General features: G+C 53.4%; 1 protein-coding gene across 1 annotated transcript; it reads left to right on the top strand.

Annotated features, from left to right (window-relative positions):
* Positions 1 to 3917: 3917 nt before the first annotated feature.
* Positions 3918 to 19665, top strand: SNCG (synuclein gamma). The gene is made up of 5 exons (XM_038744053.1): positions 3918 to 4185; positions 8726 to 8767; positions 9315 to 9442; positions 18490 to 18585; positions 19314 to 19665. The coding sequence occupies exons 1-5, from the start codon at positions 4065 to 4067 to the stop codon at positions 19329 to 19331; spliced, it is 405 nt and encodes a 134-aa protein (XP_038599981.1). The 5' UTR covers positions 3918 to 4064; the 3' UTR covers positions 19332 to 19665.
* The last annotated feature ends 2980 nt before the right edge of the window (positions 19666 to 22645 follow it).

Here is a 22645-nt window from a genome sequence, read left to right as displayed (position 1 = left end):
TTGCCCCACGTGAGGCTCACAGTTTCAATCCCCATTTTACAGATGACGTAACTGAGGCACAGAGAAGTTAAGTGACTGGCCCAAAGTCACACAGCTGATAAATGGCAGAGCCACGATTAGAACCCACGATCTCTGACTTCCAAGCCCGTGCTTTTTCCACTAAGCCACGCTGCTTCTCTGTGGAGAGGAGGAAAGGGTGGGTGGGGTTTTAGGCTTTCCCTCTACTGGTATATGGTCACCCTCAGGGTCTCCAGCCAGCTCCTTCCCAGACTCAGCCCCGGGAAAAAACGGGTTGTTTAAGGAAAGCAGACCTTGAGCCCGGACCCCAGGGAAGGTCCAGGTACAACCAGCCCAGGATCAACTAACCAATCAATCAGTGGTATCTATCGAGATAGCAGCGTGGCTCAGTGGAAAGAGCCCGGGCTTTAGGAGTCAGAGGTCATGGGTTCAAATCTTGGCTCCACCACTTGTCAGCTATGTGACTTTGGGCAAGTCACTTAACTTCTCTGTGCCTCAGTTACCTCATCTGTAAAATGGGGATTAAGACTGTGAGCCCCCCGTGGGACAACCTGATCACCTTGTAACCTCCCCAGAGCTTAGAACAGTGCTTTGCACATAGTAAGCACTTAATAAATGCCATTATTATTATTATTATTATTATTATCGAGCACTTACTGTGTGCAGAGCACTGTACTAAGCACTGGGTAGAATACAATAGTAGGTGCATTCCCTGCCCACAATGGGCTTACAGTCTCCAACAGTCACCTAGGGATACTTGAGGAATCTGGGATATTCGTCTTCCTAGATACCCGTCCTCACGGTTAAGGGTGGGACAACCAACACCTCTAACTCTCCCCTCTCCATCCTGTACTGCCTCCAGTGACCCAGCAAAGGCTCCAGCTATACAACCTGCTGGATTTTCTAGCTGCGCAGCTTCTTGGGCGAGAAGACCTCTTGTGCTCACCCCCTGCAGGGGGAGGAAGGCTTTCCAGCTGCTTGGTTTGAACTTGCCACCCTCCATAAGAAAAATGATAATAATAATGATAATAATAATAATAATGAGTATTTACTATGTGCTAAGCACTGGGGTAGGTACAAGAACATCAAATTGGACCCAGTCCCTGTACCACAAGGGACTCACAGTCTAAGTGGGAGGAAGCCCAGGTACTCAATCCCAGACTCAATTACACATGAGAAAACTGATCCCAGAGGAGTGAAATGACTTTCCCGAAGTCTCACAGGAGGCAAGTGGCAGAGCTGGGATTAGAACCCAGGTCCTTTGACTAATGGCCCTGTGCAGGTCCCACTATTTCTCTGTGCAGCTCCATGGGTGATGATGATGATGATGATGGTATTGGTTAAGAGCTCATTATGAGTCAAGCACTGTTCTAAGCACCAGGGTAAATGCAAGCAAATCAGGTTGGACACAGTCCCTGTCCCACATCAGGTTCACCCCCTTTTCCAGATGAGGTAACCGAGGAACAGAGAAGTGAAGTGACTTGCCCAAGGTCACAGAGCAGACAAGTAGAAGCAGCGTGGCACAGTGGAAAAAGCCCGGGCTTTGGAGTCAGGGGTCATAGGTTCAAATCCCAGCTCTGCCAATTGTCAGCGGTGTGACTTTGGGCATGTCACTTCACTTCTCTGTGCCTCAGTTACCCCATCATTCCGGTCACCCTGTACTGTCCCACCTGCAGCTCTCTTCTGTGTCAGATCACGTCACCCTGTTCCCGGCAAGAGAGGGGAAGGAATGAAGCAGGGGGCAAGCAGCAGTCTGGCTGCCCGAGGATGGAAGGAGCCCCGGGCTTGTGGCAAGAATGATGTCTGCCCCCTTCCTCAGTCCTTCCCCTCTATTGCCGTGAACAGGGTGACATGATCTGACACAGGCAGCTGGTAAGTTGGGCAGGAGACCCCACTCTGATATTCGGAGGTTGGGGGGGGACAAGGAAGATGACGGGAACGACCAAGAAAAACCAGCCCGGGGATTCAGGGAGTGAAGGGTGCTCACTGCCAACGGGTGGGGGCTTCAGTCTATCTGGACTGAGGGGGCCTGCTCTGGGACCTTGAGAAAGTCACTTAACCTCTTTATGCCGCCGTTTCCTCATCTGTAAAACGAGGATTCAGTACCTGTTCTCCCTCCCACTCAGACTGTGAGCCTCATGTAGGATGGGGTGGAGACTGACCTGACTCTTTTGTATCTAAGCACTTAGTGGCCCAAAGTAAGAGCTTAACAAATGGTACATTATTATACTATATTATATATTGTATTATATATTATATCACAATAAGAATATTCACTCATTCATTCATTCAATCGCATTTATTGAGCGCTTACTGTGTGCAGAGCACTGTACTAAGAGCTTGGGAAGCACAAGTTGGCAACATATAGAGGCGGTCCCTACCCAGCAATGGGCTCACAGTCTAGAAGGGGGAGACAGACAACAAAACAAAACATGTGGACAGGTGTCAAGTCGTCAGAACAAATAGAATTAAAGCTAAATGTACATCATTAACAAAATAAATAGAATAGTAAATATGTACAAGTAAAATAAATAGAGTAATAAATCTGTACAAACATATCTACAGGTGCTATGGGGAGGGGAAGGAGGTAGGGCAGGGGGGATGGGGAGGAGGAGAGGATAAAGGGGGCTCAGTCTGGGAAGGCCTCCTGGAGGAGGTGAGCTCTCCGTAGGGCTTTGAAGGGAGGAAGAGAGCTAGCTTGGTGGATGTGTGGAGGGAGGGCATTCCGGGCCAGGGGGAGGACGGGGGCTGGGGGTCCTGTTGCCCAGTTCCTTTCTGTTGCCCAGTTCCCTGGTAACCCCTCAGGGCAGGATCATCACAGCCCTGCCCGAGGCTGTGCCAGGAGGAGGAGGAGAAGGGGGTGGTCCACAGTGTCAAAAGCAGCTGAGAGGTCGAGGAGGATTAGGATAGAGTAGGAGCCGTTGGCAGTCCACAACCCAGGAGTTTGCTCCACCTCTTGTCTGCTGTGTAACGTTGGGCAAGTCGCTTCCTTTCTCTGGGCCTCAGTTACCTCATCTGTAAAATGGGGATTGAGGCTGTGAGCCCCTCTTGGGACAGGGACTGCATCCAACCCGATTTGCTTGTATCCCCCCAACAGTGCTTAGTAGGGCCTGGCACTAAGTGCTCAACAAACAAGTACCATTTTTGCTGGACCCGAGCCAAGGTTTCCCTGTACACAGCCAGGGGTGCATGGGATCAGGAGGAAGTTGAGCTCTGAGGATGATAATAATAATAATGGTATTTGTTAAGCACTTACTATGTGCAAAGCACTGTTCTAAGCACTGGGGAGGTTACAAGGTGATCAGGTTGTCCCACGGGGGGCTCACGGTTTTAATCCCCATTTTCCAGATGAGGTAACTGAGGCCCGGAGAACTGAAGTGACTTGCCCAAAGTCACACAGCTGACAGTTGGCGGAGCCGGGATTTGAACCCTTGACCTCTGACTCCAAAGCTCTTTCCACTGAGCCACGGACACGCTTAGGGGCTCATCCTCCCCATCCCAGGGGTTCACTGTTTACAGTCCTCTGGACTGCATCAGAGGCCTGGTTCCTCTGGGAACTGGACAGAGACAGTCTGGCTTTGGCCAACCCTCTCCTCGACGCTTCAGCTCAAAACTGATTTAGTCCACCTGTCCCCTGCCCTCTCAAGCCTTTCTCTCTGCCCCCGCCACCCCAGGGCCACCGGGGTCCCCCCAAGTCCCCAGGGAGGCAGGGATCTGCCCAGTCCCAAAGAATGCCCTTCAGAGAATCCTCCTGCAGCAACGGTCTCCGCTCGACTCCACGCCCCTGGCCGCGCTCCAGCTCCTCCCGCCCCTGCAGCCGATGGGGGTCATTAATATCGCAGCCAACGCGGGGCGGCAGCAGGCATTGGCCAGCCACACTGCAGGGCTCTTTGTCAATAAGAGCAGGGACGGCTCCGATGCCTCACTTGCCGCCCTTCGTCGCTAGCAGCCTCCGCTAGCCCGGGACCGGCCTACCAGCTGCAGTGCCCTCGGCTCGCCTCCCTCAGCAGGGCCCCTCCTGAAGCCGGACAGACGGACGGGCCGACATGGACGTCTTCAAGAAGGGCTTCTCCATCGCCATGGACGGCGTGGTGGCCGCAGCCGAGAAGACCAAGCAGGGGGTCACCGAGGCGGCCGAGAAGACGAAGGAGGGGGTGATGTATGTGGGTGAGTCAGCAGGCCGCCGGCCTGAGCTCCCTGGGGGCCCCAAAGGTCATGCGGAGGCACAGGCAGGGCCCCCTCAGCCTCTGACCCTTGGGTGAGAACTGCAGGGGGGCTGCAGGACTACTGGGTTTACAGCTGGTACCCGGGTAGCGCCCCCGGGGACAATCCATCTGGGAGAGATGAGAGAGAGAAACAGAGACAGAGAGAAAGACAGAGAGAGGGAGATAAGAGAGAGAGAGAGAGAGAGAGCCCCTGTCAGCAAGATGGAGAAGCAGCGTGGCTCAGTGGAAAGAGTCGGAGTCAGAAGTCATGGGTTCAAATCCCGGCTCTGCCAATTGTCAGCTCTGTGACTTTGGGCCAGTCACTTCACTTCTCTGGGCTTCAGTTACCTCAACTGGAAAATGGGAATGAAGACTGTGAGCCCCCCGCCGTGGGCCAACCCGATCACCTTGTAACCTCCCCAGCACTTAGAACAGTGCTTTGCACTTAGTAAGTGCTTAATAAATGCCATTATTATCATTATTATTATTATTACAGGGCTTTGGGGTAGCTGGTTCTGGAGGAGGGCGGTGGACTATGGGTCACTGGGTGAGAGAGCGGTGTAAGGGCGGATCTGCTGCCTCTGATGGCCATGGGCCCCTTGTCCTACATGCTTGACTGAACCTCTGTAGGCTGGTGGTGGAGGGGAGGTGGCATCCAGCGCCTAGAACAGTGCTTTGCACATATTAAGCGCTTAACAAATACCATTATTATTATTATTATTATTTCCAGGGAGTTGGTGCAGCCCAGCCCAGCACGATGATGCCCTCCATGGCACCACCGCATAGTGGTCCCTGCGGGCTTCCCCGAACCCTGGGTTGGGCAGAGTGTTGGCCGGAGTCCTGGGGCCTGGGTTCTCCCACTGCCCTACCAACAATCCCTCAAAACACCAATCCCAACCCACCCCATCCTTACCTCTGGTCCTGCCCCGCCTCCTCTCCTCCCCCAACCCCATTCCAGCCCCCACCTCTGCCCCAGTGCTTGCCCCTGGTCCTGCCCCGCCTCCACGTCGCCCAGTCCTCTGTCTCAATCTGCTGGCTTCCCTCTCACTAGCCCAGAGGCTAGTCTGGAAATAGTGGGGAGGAGGGTAGTCCGGAGCCCAATACCCGGACAGAGCAGGGGCGGGTGGGCCTGGGGAGGGTGGGGATGCAGAGGCTTCTGGAAACGGCCTCTGATGCTGATCGCAGACATCTCAGGGAGCGTCTTGGTGGGCACAGGGTGGCGGGGGGAGAAGTGGGGAGGCACCTGCTTACAATTCCTCGCCGCAGACCCTCCTGCTGAAGCATCGCAGCTAGAAACCCTAGCCAACCCCCAGCTAATTTACTTAGGAGTGAGCTGGTAATGCTTAGAGAAGCAGCGTGGTTTAGTGGAAAGAGCCCGGAGTTGGGAGTCAGATGACAGGGCTCTAATCCCGGATCTGCCACTTGTCTGCTGTGTGACCTTGGGCAAGTCTCTTAACTTCTCTGTGCCTCAATTACCTCATCTGTGAAATGGGGATTAAAACTGTGAACACCACATGGGATAACCTGATTATCACATATCTACCCCATCTCTTAGAACAGTGCTTGGCACATAGTAAGCGCTTAACAAATACCGCAGTTATTATTATTATTACTTGTTTAAAAGGTAAAGACCTAGGACTCTCGATCCGGGACCCGCAATCCAACCTGTCACCCCTAGTCCAGGCCTGGTATGGTCTAAAATCCCCAATCCAGCCCCAGGCCCCCAAGTCCAGCCCCTCGATCATTCATTCATTCAATCATATTTATTGAGCGCTTACTGTGTGCAGAGCACTGTACTAAGCGCTTGGGAAGTACAAGTTGGCAACATATAGAGACGGTCCCTACACAACAACGGGCTCACAGTCTAGAGGGACTGACAGGCAACAAAACAAAACATGTGGACAGGATCGAGTCTTGAACCTCTGGTCCAGCCCCCAATCTGGCCCAGTAACCCCAGTACCCCAGTCCAGCCACTCAGTCCAGCCCAACACCACTCAGTCCGGGACGAATGCAGCCTAATAACCACAGCCCCAGCCCGAATCTAGCCCTCACATCCAGCCTAGTAGCCCCAGTGCAAGCCTCCAAACAACCTCAGCATCCCCAGTATACTCCAAAGCAGCCTAGCAGCCCCAGTCTCAATAATAATGATAATAATAATAATAATGGCATTTGTTAAGCGCATACTATGTGCAAAGCACTGTTCTAAGCGCTGGGGAGGATACAACGTGATCAGATTGTCCCACATGGGCCTCACAGTCTTCATCCCCATTTTACAGATGAGATAACGGAGGCACAGAGAAGCTAAGTGACTTACCCAAGGTCACACAGCTGACAATTGGCGGAGCTGGGATTTGAACCCATGATCTCTGACTCCAAAGCCCGGGCTCCTTCCATTGAGCCACGCTGCTTCTCAATCCAGTCCCAGCACTTCCAGTCCACCTTAATCCAGCCCCAGCATCCACAGTCCAGGCCGCCAATCCAACCCCAGCACTTCAGTCCATTCCCACAATCATTCATTCAGTCAGTCATATTTATTGAGTGCTTACTGTGTGCAAAGCACTGTACTAATCCAGTCCAGAACTCCCCAGTCCAGGCCCAATCCAACCTAGTACCCCCCCCATCCAGATCCTCTCCACCCCAGCACCCCCAGTCCACCCTAAACCAGCTCCAGTCCCCCAGTCTACAACCCAAATCCAGCCCCGCAATCCAGCTCCAGCCCCACAGCTCAGGCCCCAAATCCAATCCCAATCCCCATGTCCAGGACCTAGATCCAGCCCCAGCACTCCAATCCAGCCCCCAGTCCAGCTCCAGCCCCCCAAATCCAGCCCTCCATAAACTCCAGAAGCCCAGCCCAGCCCCCAATCCAGCCCCAGTACCCTGAGTCCTCCCCGAATCCAGCTCTGAATCCTACTCTGGCCCCAATCCCCCAGTCCAGTCCCTCAGTCCAGCCCAGAGTCCCACTCTGTTCCCAGCACCCTCAGTCCAGCCCATAATTCAGGCCAGAAACTCCAGTCCAGCCCAGTCTCCCAGAATATGGCCCCTTCCCCTTCCTGACTTGATCCCATTCCCTGGTTCTGATCTAGTTCTGATTCAATCCCATCCCCTTTCCCCAGTTCTTGGTCCCATCTGTTCCGCAACACCCTCCCCAACAGGGTCCCACCCTCCTACTCTCTCACCCGATCCAGGAGTGACTCAACTCAGAAAACAGATTCGCCATTCTGTTTAACTGATGGGGAAACTGAGGCCCAAGACAGTGCGTGAACAAGCCCAATCCCCAGCTCCCCCCCCAACTCTATCATCCCCTTCCCCCCATCCTATTATACTGTACTCTCCCTAGCTCTTCTTACAGTGCTCTGCACACAGTAAACTCTCAATAAATACAACTGATTGATTGATTTATCCTCCTCCCCTTCAGGAGGCAATATTTGGAGGAAAAGGGTGGGGTGGGGGCAGGAATCTGGAAGCTGGAGAACAGTGTTAGGCTGCACTGGGAGTTGGGGGTGAGGGGAGGAAAGGCCCCTGTGCAGGTAGAACTGGCACCGCTCCAAGCCTGGAGTGGTCACCCCCTGTCCCAAGCAGCCACATACTCGACCACTCGCCCTACATCAGGGCTACTGCCCCATGCTGCCCCTGCCCCTCCAGCTTTTCCAGTAGCCCTAGGCAACTGGGATTTCTGAAGGGAGGGAGGGAAGGGAGTCAGGGAAGGGAGGGAGCAGGAAGGACAAGATGCAGGCCAAATGGGGCCTGCCTTATGGAGCCTGAGGGGGAGGCTGGGGTGGCGAGGGAGTGTTAGGGGACATTGGGAGGGAGGGAGGCAGCAGCTCTCCCATCTCAACCTCAAGGCTTTGACCCACTCCGAATCCCCTCTGAACTCAAAGGGAAAGACCCCTCTTCAGTGTCATTGTGGGGGCACAGCACGGAAGATGTTTGCAGGCCCCAAGAGGGCAGAGCAGAAGGTCATCATGGGACCGGCTCAGGAAGTCCCTAAGCTAGGGATCTGGCCTGGCCAGCCCCATCTCCCTGCTCGGCCGCCTTATCCGATCTGCTTCCTGGAAGGCTGCAGGGCTGATGGATGGGAGGGCGGATGGATGACAGCGGGAGAGGAGGAAGCACACCCGGTTTGGGGTGGGCCAAGACCTCTTCAATATTGCAGAGTCTCACTTGGGTCTGGAATGGGGTGGGATGGAGATCTGACCCTCCCCCATCTCTTCCTCCCTCTCCGATCCCCTACCGGTCAGATCCCGTGGACTATCCCTGGGCCCACAGGCAGAGAGCCAAACCAAAGGGACAGGCTGGGGTGGAGGTGGATTGCGTGGGTGAAATAGTGTCCCTCCCCGCAGGGACCCCAGCCTTGCCTTCGTTCTCTGGAGCAGTAACTTGTGGCTTCCATGAAGGCCACCCCTGATTTCTCTGCCACTTTTAGTGGGGTGGGGGGCTGGGGGCAAAGAGGTAGTATGCAGGCTCTTTTGGCCAAAGTGACCGGTGGCCTGTTTCCTTTCCAGGAACCAAGACCAAGGAGGGGGTGGTGCAGAGCGTGAGCTCAGGTAAGAGGCTCTGTTCGGTCCCCGAGGGGCTGCCCTCACCAGAGGCTTCGGGAATTTAGCAACACCCTCGTACTCAGCCAGCGCCAGGCAGGGAAGAGGTTCCTGCAGGCCCAGCCCCTTCTCATGGTCAACAGGCTGGCACAGCCAGAGGGGGTGGCGGGGTGGGGTGGCAGGGCTGGAGCGGCCCATCCAAAGGAATAGGGAATGGCGGGCACACCCAAAGGGAACCGGGGTGAGGCTGGGCTTCAGGCTGGGTCACAGGAGGCTGCAGGGTTGGAGCCAGGTCTTCCAGCCTTAGATAGACTGCGGAAATTTCCTTTCTGCCACCCTGTTCCTGGGAGGCAGGGGCCAACATCACCTTGCCCGGGAAGCCCTGGTTCCTGCGGGGTAGGAAACCAGAGAGGCCTCTTGGTGAGGGGCTGCGACGGCCGCCTCCACGGATTGTGGGCCGAGATCACCGATCCCAGGGAGAACCCCTGACCCCAACAACAGGTGAGTTAGGTGTGGCGATGCCAGGAGGCAGACCATCACCACTTTGCCATTTCAGTGGCCGAGAAGACAAAGGAACAGGCCAGTGCGGTCAGTGAGGCGATGGTGGCCAGCGTCAATACCGTGGCCAGCAAAACGGTGGAAGGAGCGGAGAGCATCGTCGTCACGGCTGGTGTCGTCAAGAAGGTGAGTCCCAGTCCTGGGATCACAGCGTGAGCAACTGGACTAGTCATCATCAGCCAGGTCAGCCCTGTCTGGCCACGCCAGCACAGCCTGGCCATATCAGTTCAGTGTGTCTAGGTCCCAGAACCCAGAGTGGGTTCCTCCAGCGGGGGGATGTGGGTACAGACGGTTGAATTTCCACCTGCGAAGGAAGGGGTTACTTGTCTGGGAGCCAGAGAAGCTCCTCTGGGGTCAGCTGACCACCCGAGACTAATCTCTCTGTGCAACCCGCCCTCCCCGTCCTCCCATGAGGGCTACTTTCCATTTTGAGAGTGGGTGGATGGGGGCAGGCCTGTGGGGAGGATGGGATAAACAGCTCCCACCCAGAGAACCAGAGGGGGTCCAGAGACTCTCTGGGAAGCGCTGGAGACAGACGATGGAGATGAGGGACCTCTGGGTAGGGCCAGAGAAGCCCCCAGCTCCTTCCCCCTGCCCAAGCCCCTGCCACATCCCAGACCCCAGTCCCCCATGGCCCCCCACGGCTCCCTACAACTCTCCACACCCTGCTGGACTGGGGCTCTAACAGAGCCTAGAAGAGGTTTGAGGGGCATGTGACAAAGAGCCCACAAGTTCCTTCTCTGCGGTAATCAATCAATCAATCATATTTATTGAGCGCTTACTATGTGCAGAGCACTGTACTAAGCTTGGGAAGTACAAATTGGCAACATATAAAGACAGTCCCTACCCAACAGTGGGCTCACAGTCTAAAAGGGGGAGACAGAGAACAAAACCAAACATACTAACAAAATAAAATAAATAGAATAGATATGTACAAGTAAAATAAATAAACAAATAGAGTAATAAATATGTACAAACATATATACATATATACAGGTGCTGTGGGGAAGGGAAGGAGGTAAGATGGGGGGGATGGAGAGGGGGACGAGGGGGAGAGGAAGGAAGGGGCTCAGTCTGGGAAGGCCTCCTGGAGGAGGTGAGCTCTCCGCAGGGCCTTGAAGGGAGGAAGAGAGATAGCTTGGCAGATGGGCAGAGGGAGGGCATTCCAGGCCCGGGGGATGACGTGGGCCGGGGGTCGATGGCGGGACAGGAGAGAACGAGGTACGGTGAGGAAGAACTGGCAGGATTGGACCAGTAGCCTAATGTGAGTTGACGGAGAGCAGAGAGTCGAGGCTGACGCCAAAGTCGTGGGCTGCTGGGATGGGGAGAATGGTGGCAGGGTTAAATGGGGAAGGTCTCCTTCTGCAACATCATCATCAGTAAGATCCCGCCAGATGAGCTAGACTCCACCATGGGTCCCAGGCTGCGGTGCCCCACTCCAGTTGGGCTTGCCATCCAACAGGGAGGGGTCTCGAATAGGTCCCAGACCCCCAGCTCAGTGCCCTCTCCCCTGCTAGGCCAGAAACAGGGATGAGAAGGGGAGCTGGGCGGGAGCAGGGGGGAGCCATCTGAGTGCCGTGAGCCGCTAAGCTCCCTGCTGGAAAATGGTCTGTTTGTTGTCAAAGCGGATCCCTGCCCAGCTGCAGGAGAGGGCATGAGCCCATTCGGGGAGGGATTGACCTTTAGGCCTCGATCTTGCATCAGATACAAGTCCACTCTGTCCCTCTCCATCCCCTGTGCCCTTTCCTCCTCCATTTCCCAACTGCTCCTTGCTCCAGTCTTCACAGAAGAGCAATGTTATGCTTGAATAAACTCTGAACCTCTGGGTGCAGCTCCGAGTCCCCTTTGTATAAGTAACCAGCCCTCCAGTCTGGCTCTAGATTCTCCCTACCATGTGCAGCTCTGAGCTCCCCCACATAATAATAATTATTATTATTATGGTACTTGTTAAGCAAGTCCTCTCCCCCTCCCCCCCTCCCCATCCCCCCGCCTTACCTCCTTCCCCTCCCCACAGCACCTGTATATATGTTTGTACAAATTTATTATTCTATTTATTTTACTTGTACATATTTATTCTATTTATTTCATTTTGTTAATATGTTTTGTTTTGTTGTCTCGTGGCTCATTGGAAAGAGCACGGGCTTTGCTTCTAGACTGTGAGCCCACTGTTGGGTAGGGACTGTCTCTCTATGTTGCCAGCTTGTACTTCCCAAGCGCTTAGTACAATGCTCTGCACACAGTAAGCGCTCAATAAATACGATTGATTGATTGATTTGGAGTCAGAGGTCATGGGTTCAAATCCTGACTCCACCAAGTGTCAGCTGTGTGACTTTGGGCAAGTCACTTAACTTCTCCGGGCTTCAGTTAGCTCACCTGTAAAATGGGGATTAAGACTGTGAGCCCCAAGTGGGACAATCTAATCACCTTGTATCCTCCCCAGTGCTTAGAATAGTGCTTGGCACATAGTAAGCGCTTATAAATGCCATTATTATTATTATTATTATTATTATTATCATTATTATTATTATTATTATTGTCTGTCTCCCCCTTCTAGACTGTGAGCCCGCTGTTGGGTAGGGACCGCCTCTATATGTTGCCGACTTGTACTTCCCAAGCGCTTAGTACAGTGCTCTGCACACAGTAAGCGCTCAATAAATACAATTGAATGAGTGAATGAATTTACTATGTGCCAAGCACAGTTCTAAGTGCTGAGGTAGATACAGGTTGGTCAGGTTGGACACAGTCCCTGTCCTACATAGGGCTCAAGCTCTTAATCCCCATTTTACAGATGAGGTAGCTGAGGCCCAGAGAAGTGAAGTGACTTGCCCAAGGTCATGCAGAAGACATGTGGCGGAGCTGGGGTTAGAACACAGACCTTCTGACTCCCAGTCCTGTGTTCTATCTGCTAAGCCACGCTGCTTCTCCATATGCAGCTCTGAGCCCCCATATGAAGCTGAGCCCTTACATGTAATAATAATAATAATAATAATAATAATAATAATAATGGCATTTATTAAGCACTTACTATGTGCAGAGCACTGTTCTAAGCACTGGGGAAGTTACAAGGTGGTCAGGTTGTCCCACAAGGGGCTCACAGTCTTCATCCCCGTTTTACAGATGAAGTAACTGGGGCACAGAGAAATTAAGTCACTTGTCCAAAGTCACACAGCTGACAATTGGCAGAGTCGGGATTTGAACCCATGACCTCTGACTCCAAAGCCCGTGCTCTTTCCACCGAGCCACACTGCTTCTCTGGACTCCCCATGTGCAGCTCTGAGTTCTTGATGTGCTGCTCTGAGCCCCCCTATGTACAGTTGGGAGTCTTTATGTGCCATTTTGACCCCGTCGCCACTGTGTGGCCAAGAAGCCGGCTGTACAGCGCTTAGAACAGTGCTTTGCACATAGTAAGCGCTTAATAAATGTCATCGTTATTATTATTATACACTGCCATGAGCCTGCACAGCCCAGAGTAGGGAACCCCCCTGGAGATGAGTACCGCTCACATGCTGGGCTAAGCAGGCCTGGCCTAGGCAGGGCTGGGCAGGTTAATAATAATAATGTTGGTATTAAGCGCTTACTATGTGCCAAGCATTGTTCTAAGCGCTGGGGTAGATACAAGCTAATCAGGTTGTCCCACGTGGGGCTCACAACCTTCAGAGAAGTTAAGTGGGGAAGTAGCGTGGTTCAGTGGAAAGAGCCCGGGCTTTGGAGTCAGAGGTCATGGGTTCAAATTCCGGCTCCACCACTTGTCAGCTGCGTTACTTTGGACAAGCCACTTAACTTCTCTGTGCCTCAGTTACCTCATCTGGAAAATGGGGATTAGGACTGTGAGTCCCATGTGGGACAACCTGATCACCATGTAACCACCGCCCCCCACCAGCTCTTAGAATAGTGCTTTGCATATAGTAAGTGCTTAATAAATACCATTATTATTATTAGTAGTAGTAGTAGTATTAAGTCACTCACCCAAGGTCATACAGCTGACAAGTGGTAGAGCCGGGATTTGAACCCATGACCTCTGGCTCCCTAGCCCAGGCTCTTTCTACTGAGCCATGCTGCTTCTCTGGTATGTATTTATTTATTATTTATTTATTTATTTATTTATTTTACTTGTACATATCTATTCTATTTATTTTATTTTGTTAATAGGTTTGGTCTTGTTCTCTGTCTCCCCCTTCTAGACTGTGAGCCCGCTGTTGGGTAGGGACCATCTCTAGCTGTTGCCGACTTGGACTTCCCAAGTGCTCAGTGCTGTGCTCTGCACGCAGTAAGCACTCAATAAATATGAGTGATTGATTGATTGACTGATTGATTGGTAGGGTAGGGCAGGGCTAGGCTGAGCAGGCATTGGCTGGGCAGAGCTGTGCTGGGGTGGCTAGGGAGGGGAGGGCAAGCCTGGGCCTGGCTGGGCTGAGCAAGGCTGGACTGGGCTGGGCAGGTCTGAGCAGGGATTATCTGGGTAGGGCTAGACTGGGCAGGACTGGTCTGAGTAACGTTGGGCTGGGCTAGACAGGGCAGGGATGGGCAGGACAGGCCTGGGCAGAGATTGTCTGGGTAGGGCTGGGATGGACAGGACTGGGCTGGACTGAGACTTTTGTCCCCCAAGTTTATTTTGGTGGTGTGGGGGTCATTCAGGAGAGACTTTGCCCCCTGCCCCCTCCAATCCTGCTCACAAATGGCCGGGGTGGTGGAGGAGGGGTGGGGGGCTATCTGTAACAACCCCAGCTCCAGGGACAGGGCATTTCCCTTCCTGGAAGCTCTGCTGCGTGGTCGGCGGGGGTTGGGGACTATCCCTTTATAACCAGTGGTGGGGTTGGGGGACGGGCTGGGGTCTGGACTGGCAACAGGGTCAGGGCCAAGCCAGACAGGGGATAGAAGGGGCTGCTCATGGGGGAGCAGGGACTGGGGGGCTTCCTGATCCTCCGCGGGTAGGGGGCTGGGGATTCTAGCCAGACTGAGGAGACCCAAGAGACAGCTCCAATTTCCCATTCCTCCTCCTGAAGCTGGGCTCTAAGGCCTGAGAGAAACCACCACCTCCTCCTCCTCCTCCTCTTATCCCTCCTCCTCCCCTCCTTCTTCTCTTCTTCTCTGTCACCTCCTCCTTATCATCATCTCCTTCTCCTCTCCTCCTCCTCTTCCTTCTTCTCTCCTCTTCCTTATTTTCTTTTCTTTTTTGAAATGGTATTTACTGAGCACTTACCGCATGCAGAGCACTATACGGAGCACTTGGGAGAATACAAGAGAGTTGCTCACAACAATATTACAACCTAGAGGCAAGATTGCAGTCTTCTCCCTTCTCCTCCCTCCTTACCCCCTCCTACCTCCTTTCCCTCCTTTTATTTCTCCCCTTCTTCCTCACTGTCCCTCTTTCTCCTCCATCTGCCCCTATTCCCCCCTTAATAATGATGATTAGGTGCATTACGTTGGACAACATCCCCACTCACATATAAGTAAGAAGTAGAACAGGAGAACTGAGGCACAGAGTAGTTAAGTGACTTGCCCAAGATCACACAGCAAGCATTTTGGCAGAGCTGGATTTGGACTTCAGATCCTCTGATTCCAAAGCCTGTGCTCTTTCCACTGGGCCATGCTGCTTCTCATATTTGTTAAGCTCTTACTGTGTGCCCAACACTATAGTAAGCAGTGGGGTAAATACAAGATGAGCCGGTTGGACTCAGTCCCTGTCCAAATAGAACTTTTAACTTCTCAGTTTGAAGTCAAGCCAGAAGATCATGACTATGGCTGGGAAGGGAGCCGTCTTCAATCAATTGGTGGTATTTATTGAGCGCTTACTGTGTGCAGAGCACTGTACCAAGCGCTCGTGAGAGCACTCAGTTGAATTGATAGACACGTTCCCAGACCACTTGCTGCAATCTGAGCTGGGTCCTGGCACTCCACCCGTAAATGCCCAAGCTGTGCTTCTCCCCGGGCTCCTGGCTATGATGGTCTTCCTCTTCTAGACTGTCAGCCCACTGTTGGGTAGGGACTGTCTCTATACGTTGCCAGCTTGTACTTCCCAAGCGCTTAGTACAGTGCTCTGCACACAGTAAGTGCTCAATAAATACGATTGAATGAATGAATGAATGAATGATGGAGCTTTGAGGACATTTTGTGCTTTTTTCAGTGCCTAAAGCAAAGAGGGGGTGGCAGGGTCCGCCCACTGATCCCCTTCACTTCCCGCTCCCTCCTGGGTGTGGGCAGGGCTAGCCAGGGCAGTCCAAACCCAGACGGTCTCCTTGTCTTCTTCCCCCAGGCTAAAGATCCACTAGGAGACCATTTGCCCTGATAGTCCAGTAGCTGGGGTCCCTTCCCTCCCTGCACAGGGGACTTGGTGCTACTTACCTCACCAATTGTTCGTTGGACTTCCTGAGCCCCAGAGACTCGCTTGGGCAGGAGGCGGGGGAGACGGGGGGGTCCTCTGGTTGGTTTTAGAGCCCTGGTCTCCAACTCCTCTCATCCAGAAGTGTGTGGCGTGACCGCAGAAAGATGCCCACTGAAGTCTCAGAGTGCCGCAATGGATGAACAGAGAAACTCCCAGGCAGAACATAATAATAATAATAATAATGATAATAGTACTTGTTAAACACTTACTATGTGCCAGCACTGTTCTAAGCGCTTTCCCAGCTCCAGCCCCCATGTTGTGTGACACCCCACCCCCACCCACGGATCATCACTGCCCCTTTCTTGGCCACTGCTTCACGGCAGTGAAAGTTCAGAAGACTGTAGGAAAGAGCAAGTTATAAAAACGTCTGGGGGTGATAATTATGGCATGTATTAAGTGCTATCTGTGTACTAAACCCTAATGTAAATACAAGGTTATTAAACCCGTTATAGTCCCTCTCCCACCCAGAACTCACAATCTAGTATATTCCCCTTTTATTGGTGAGGAGACTGAGACATAGAGCATTTTACATGACTTGTTAAAGTCACCCCGGAGCCAGGGCAGTTCATGGACTAGAGCCAGCTTCCTGACCCCGGGCCCCAAGGTGCTCCACACTGCAGACCTCCTGGGACCCTAAGATGTTGTCTAGTTCACCACTTATTAATATTTTCTGGTCTCCAGCAGTGTACAGAGCCCGGTAAACCTCTGGGTTTGGGATTGTCATGTCTTATGCTGTAGAGTCGTCTCCTACCCATTGCGACTCCGTGGACACATTTCTCACAGAATGGCACACCTCCATCTGCAATCATTCTGGTAGTATATCCATAGTGAGCCATATTTCAGGACGAGGATCCCTGCCCTCAAAGAGACAAAAGTCTAATGGGGAAGACAGACAAGCACAAATTATCTGGAGGAAAAGAAAGGTCCAGGAGAATGGAAAAGAGCTACCTGCCCCTTTAAGGCCCAAAGGATGCTCAGTCAGGAATTCATCTTCTGATCCTTCTGACAGAAACTCCCCCACCCCTTTAATTCCAAGCCTTGACTTCTAGCTCAATCTCACGGGTTGTTGTCAAAGCCATTCAGGTGCAAGAAGCTATTTCTCTCACAACACCAACCTAGGCTCTAGTCAGACAGCCATACTCTGCCCCACCCAGCCTCCTCATGCGGTCCCCTTGGCCCTCACCACCCGCAGGGGAGTTGGGGCCTTCCTCAGGCTCCCCAGGGGCCAGGGCTGACTGCAGTGTCTGGTCTCCCCACTCCTGTGACACTGGTCAGTGGAGATCCCACAGTGCTCTGCACACAGTAAGCGCTCAATAAATACGATTGAATGAATCCCCTGGCCTGGGGGAGGCTTCCCTGTTGGGGGACGGGCAGGCCAGTGCAAAGCTGAACATCACCTCTCGGTCTTCCTCCCATTGTGTGGCTCCTCTGGCCTGCAGGGTTCAAAGCCTTCCCCCAGCCTGGTTTCCGGCCCTTTAAAAATAGCCTGGAGAAGGAAGTGGGGTGCGATTGCTCACCTGAGACCCCCGTCCCTAGTTCCATCCTGAGCCCAGAAGGGATCCTAGAGGGACTGAGGAGGGGCTCCTCAGATCCAGCCCTCACCCACAGACTTCCTGCAGACAGTCCCCATGTTCCACCCTGCCTGCCTCCTGGAAGAAGGAAGAATCAAAACTCAGGTCTATGGACTCCTTTTTTTTTTTTTGAGGGTATTTGTTAAGCGCTTAGTATGTGCCAGGTGCCAAGCGCTGGGGTAGATACAAGCTAATCAGGTTGGACGCCGTACCTGTCCCGCATGGGGCTTACTGTCTTAATCCCCATTTTGCAGATGAGGTAGCTGAGGCCCAGAGAAGTGAAGTGACTTGGCCAAGGTCACACAGCAGACAAGTGTCAGAGCCGGAATTAGAACCCAGGTCCTTCTGATTCCCAGGCCCTTGCTCTAGCCACTAGACCATGCTACTCCTTAGCTCTCCCTCTTGACCCCAGGCCAGGTGAACCAAAGTGGCAACATGGATTCTCAAGGACAGCGTCCCAGCCTCTGCCTGTCCTAGGCTCTCCTCCCCTTCTGCTCTGGTCCTTTCTGGGTGGAGATTGGGAAGGGGCTGGTGCCGGTTGGCCTCCGAGCCCTGAGATGAAGCTCCCGGGCCTAGGCCTCACCATTGCCCCGAAGCAGAGCCAGGGGAAGCTGGAGGAAGTGAGGCCTGGGTGCTTCGTCCCTTCCCCGCAACCAGTCACAGCCCAGAGCTGGGATCCCTCAGCCCTCTTCCCTGGTCAAATTGTGCTCCTTGAACCCATCTGACCGCTCGCATCAACGGACCCAGACAACCAGCCTCCACCACTGGAGTCGTCTCCCTGGACCCCAAGAGCCCAGGGCAGTCAGGGCTGGAATCCAAGAGTCCCTTTGGGTCAGGGGTCATGGGGTGCTCCGGCTCTGAGGTGCTCAGCTTGCTTCCCGCTGTTCTCTCTCCTAGGCATGGAGAGCTGAACTCAGAATGCTCACACAAGCACATGCAACACACAAAATGCACATACGGACTTTCACACCGGACACACTGCATTCACGAACAGAACACTGCACACGTACATAGACATAAACCCTACACATTCACAGGGCCCACAGAATATGTCCTGCACACATGCAGACACAGAAACACAAATACACACACATCCTGAACACACAGTCTGTCAGCCACACACGTTTGCTGCCCACCCATGCCTCTACTCTAACCTTTCTGGGGTGTTTTCTCCTTCTCCATCCTCTCTCTCGCTCTGCATCCCCCCACACCCACCCCAGGAGGACCTGCTGCGCCCAGACCAGTTGGAAGAAGCGGCTGCAGAGGAGAATCCAGCGGAAGCCCCGGCAGAGGTCCCAGAAGCCACGGAGAAAGAGGTATCTGCCCTGGGCTGGCCTTTCCCTCCTGAAAACTGGGGCTGGGGGCCGAGGAGGTGGAAGGGGGCGGCTGATCCTGGACCCTCACGGGCACCTGCCCCATGGAGCCTAGTCTTCCATCTTGGGCTTCTTCTTGAACTCCAGTTCAAGGGCCTCCTGGCTGTGCCATTCCCAAGCCTTCCTTCAACCAACCCGTCATCCCTGTCCCCTCCCGCCCCACCCTGCGTCCTGCCCCTCACAGCCTCTCACTCCAGCCGTAGCCTCGACCCCTCTTGGTCTTTTGAGACCGCAGTGACCTCGCCGCCCCCAGACCCACGGCCCCACAGGCATGGCCACAATCAGATCCTGGGAAGGAGGGGTAGATGTGTGCAAATATGTGTGTAATAATGATGGCATTTATTAAGCGCTTATTATGTGCAAAGCACTGTTCTAAGCGCTGAGTGTACATGTGCATGCATGTATGTTCGTGTTTCGAGATATGTGTCTAGGGATGTAAGTGCACACAGGTACTAGTGTATGTGGATATGTATGTGGGAGGGAGTGAATGTGTGTGTGCAAGCATATGTGACTGTGACTTCTAGACTGTGAGCCCACTGTTGTCTCTATATGTTGCCAACTTGTACTTCCCAAGCACTTAGTACAGTGCTCTGCACACAGTAAGCGCTCAATAAATACTATGGAATGAATGTGTGCGTGAGCATGTACTCTCACGATGTCTCCGTCCTCAGGACAATGGTGGGAATTAATCTGGAGCAGAGCTGCCCCGAGCAGAGTCATCGAGAGTCCCTAGAAACATAGCTACATCTGTGCCCTAAGCAACGAGCCCCCTCCCAGCCCACCTCTGCCCGGAAGCCCTCGCCGGACAAAAGGACAGACGCAGATGGACATCGGGCCCTGGTCCTCTTTTCCATCACCTGTTTGCTTCGCCTCTGCCACCGCCACCACCATGCCGGACTGGGAGCCCGCTCTCGAGCTGGATCAGCCCTCAGCACTGCTTTCTGGTTCCCCCATACTGCGCTAGGCTCTGTCCTGGGGATCGGAATTTTTTATACTAAATAAAGAGGGTTTGGACTCAGCTGCTCCAATGGGCCTCTGCTGTCTCTATCTCTCTCTCTGTTTCTTTCCCCCTTTCTTTCTCTCTGTCTTTCCCCTTTCCGCTCTCCCTCTCTGTTCCTTTGTGTGACTTTTCTCCCACTGGCTCAGAGGAAAAAACCCAGGCTTTGGAGTCAGAGGGCATGGGTTCAAATCGCGGCTGCATCAGCTGTGTGACTTTGGGCAAGTCACTTCACTTCTCTGTGCCTCAGTTACATCATCTGGAAAATGGGGATAAAAACTGTGAGCCCCCCGTGGGACAGCCTGATCATCTTGTAACCTCCCCTGTGCTTAACAATAGTAAGAGCATCTAGACTGTGAGCCCACTGTTGGGTAGGGACTGTCTCTATATGTTGCCAACTTGTACTTCCCAAGTGCTTAGTACAGTGCTCTGCACACAGTAAGCGCTCAATAAATACAACTGAATGAAAGAGCTTCACAAAAACCATTATTATTATTATTTTTATTACTCTCTCTCCTTTCCTTTCTGCCTGTCTTTGTTTCTCTTTCTCCCTCTCTGTCTCTCTCTCTCTCTCTGTGTCTCTCTCTCCCCCCTCCAGCACACACACACTCCCCACCCCGCAGGAGCCAGCCTATACCCAGTGGGCAGGGAAGAGTGAAAGCAGGGAGAGCTGGAACTGAGAGAGGCTGGAAGAGCAAACCATGTTCCTGTTGTGGCTGGGTGGATCAGCCAGGCCCCGCCCTGGGTCCAGAGCTGAAGAGTCTGCCCAGGCAGGAGCCCAGTTGGCAGGCCCAGCTGCCACCCGGTCACTCGGCACTGACACTGTCCGCGGGCAAGGGAAGCCCTGGTGACTTAGCCCCCTGAACCTTGGCCTCCTCTCTTACTCAGGAAAGATAATGCGGGCGAGGGCTCCGGCGGGGGCAGGCGCTCAGCGTCCACCCGCTGGAGCCGAGGCCGAGCCCCAGGTTCACAGAGCTGAGGGGCTGCAACCCGGCCGTGCCACACACCAAAAATCTTCCTCGTTGTGTGGGGTTGGGGGCCTGGATGAACCTCTCTGTAAAAAGAGGTGGGGGGAGTGAGGTTGGAAGAGGGAGGCTCTTGGCTCCTCTGGCGCCTGGGGACACCGTGAGGGTAAATAAGCCTACTGTAGAGAAAAGACAAACTTCGTGGCTCCTCAGGGCTCTTGTATATTCAGACAATGGCTAACTTCGATGCCCTTGGCCTGTTGCTTCCACTGGGCATCTTGCTCTGGCCTTTTGTGGCCACAGGTCCATGATGCCCTTGGTCATTTGCTCCCACCATGCATCCTGCTCCAAGCTCCTGTGGCCACAGGTCCATTATGCCCTTGGACCGCTGCTCCTGCCATGGACCCTGCTCTGGGCTTCCTTGGCCACAGGTCCATGATGGGCAGAGGGGAGAGTGTCAGAAGCCGAGATGGTGGGCCCCACCCGGGGGGTTGACCCCACCTTCTCCTGAATAATAATAGCAATAATTATGGTACTTGTTAAGCACTAACTATGTGCCAAACACTGTTCTGAGCGCTGGGGTAGATACACCTCCTCCAGGAGGCCTTCCCAGACTGAGCCCCTTCCTTCCTCTCCCCCTCGTCCCCCTCTCCATCCCCCCCATCTTACCTCCTTCCCTTCCCTACAGCACCTGTATATATGTATATACGTTTGTACATATTTATTACTCTATTTATTTATTTATTTATTTTATTTGTACATATCTAGTCTATTTATTTTATTTTGTTAGTACGTTTGGTTTTGTTCTCTGTCTCCCCCTTTTAGACTGTGAGCCCACTGTTGGGTAGGGACTGTCTCTATACGTTGCCAATTTGTACTTCCCAAGCGCTTAGTACAGTGCTCTGCACATAGTAAGCGCTCAATAAATACGATTGATGATGATGATTGATGATGATGATACAAGGTCATCAGGTCGGACACAGTCCCTGTCCCACATGGGGCTCACTGTCTCAATCCCCATTTTACAGACGAGGTCACAGAGGCACAAAGAAGTGCAGTGACTTTTCCAAGATCACACAGCGGACAAGTGGCAGAGTCAGGATTAGAACCCATGACCTCCTGACGCTCAGGCCTAAGCTCTATCCACTAGGTGGAGGGGGAGGCTGCATCAACCAGTCTCTCACCCCGAGACTGTACTGGCCTTGGACAGGTCTTACCTGCCCTCCTGGCTTCGTCCCTTCTCGACTGTGAGCCCGCTGTTGGGTAGGGACCGTCTCTATATGTTGCCAACTTGTAGTCCAGTGCTCTGCACACAGTAAGCGCTCAATAAATACGATTGAATGAATGAATGAATGAATGCCAGGACAGCATCCTGCAGTGCCCTGCGAGGCACAATGGAGATGGCTAAAATGAGCACCCAGGGTGAGCCTATCGAAGCCCAGGAAGGAGCAGCTCAAACGCTAGGAATGGCTATGTGGGGGCCAGGACCCTCAGCTCCCTGCCTGGGCTCACAGCAGGGCACAGGGTGGGCAAAGCAGAGTGCCAGAATGCAGTACAGCGCTATTCCTTCGTGTTCGAATGGCTCAGGGTCTATCGGATGCCGTCTGGGTCTCGGGGTAATAGTAATAATAATAATAATAATAGCCTCCCCTGGGGCGGTTACAAGGTGATCAGGTTGTCCCACGGGCGGCTCACGGTCTTCATCCCCATTTTACAGATGAGGTAACTGAGGCCCAGAGAAGTGGAGTGACTTGCCCAAAGCCACACAGCTGACAATTGGCAGAGCCAGGATTTGAACCCATAACCTCCGACTCAAGGGACGGCAGAGCCGAGGCCTAGGCTGGAAGACCTAAGCGGCTGCTTCTTTGTAGCAGTGAGGAGTCCAGGGCTGGAGGAACAGGGTGAGCTGGGCCCTTGCCCCGCCCCAAAAGCGCTCCCTGGCAGCCCCTCCCCTGGCAAACCTGGCACTGAGTGGCACTACGGCCCCCGGTATTCCTGTCCCAGTACTCCCTCCCCCTAAACCCCTTCTCAGGCCCGCCCT

This window comes from Tachyglossus aculeatus, chromosome 3, assembly GCF_015852505.1.
Source record: "Tachyglossus aculeatus isolate mTacAcu1 chromosome 3, mTacAcu1.pri, whole genome shotgun sequence".
Classification (NCBI taxonomy): Eukaryota; Metazoa; Chordata; class Mammalia; order Monotremata; family Tachyglossidae; genus Tachyglossus; species Tachyglossus aculeatus.
The sequence above is the reverse complement of the archived record's forward strand: the minus strand, read 5'-3'. Positions and strand labels throughout refer to the sequence as shown.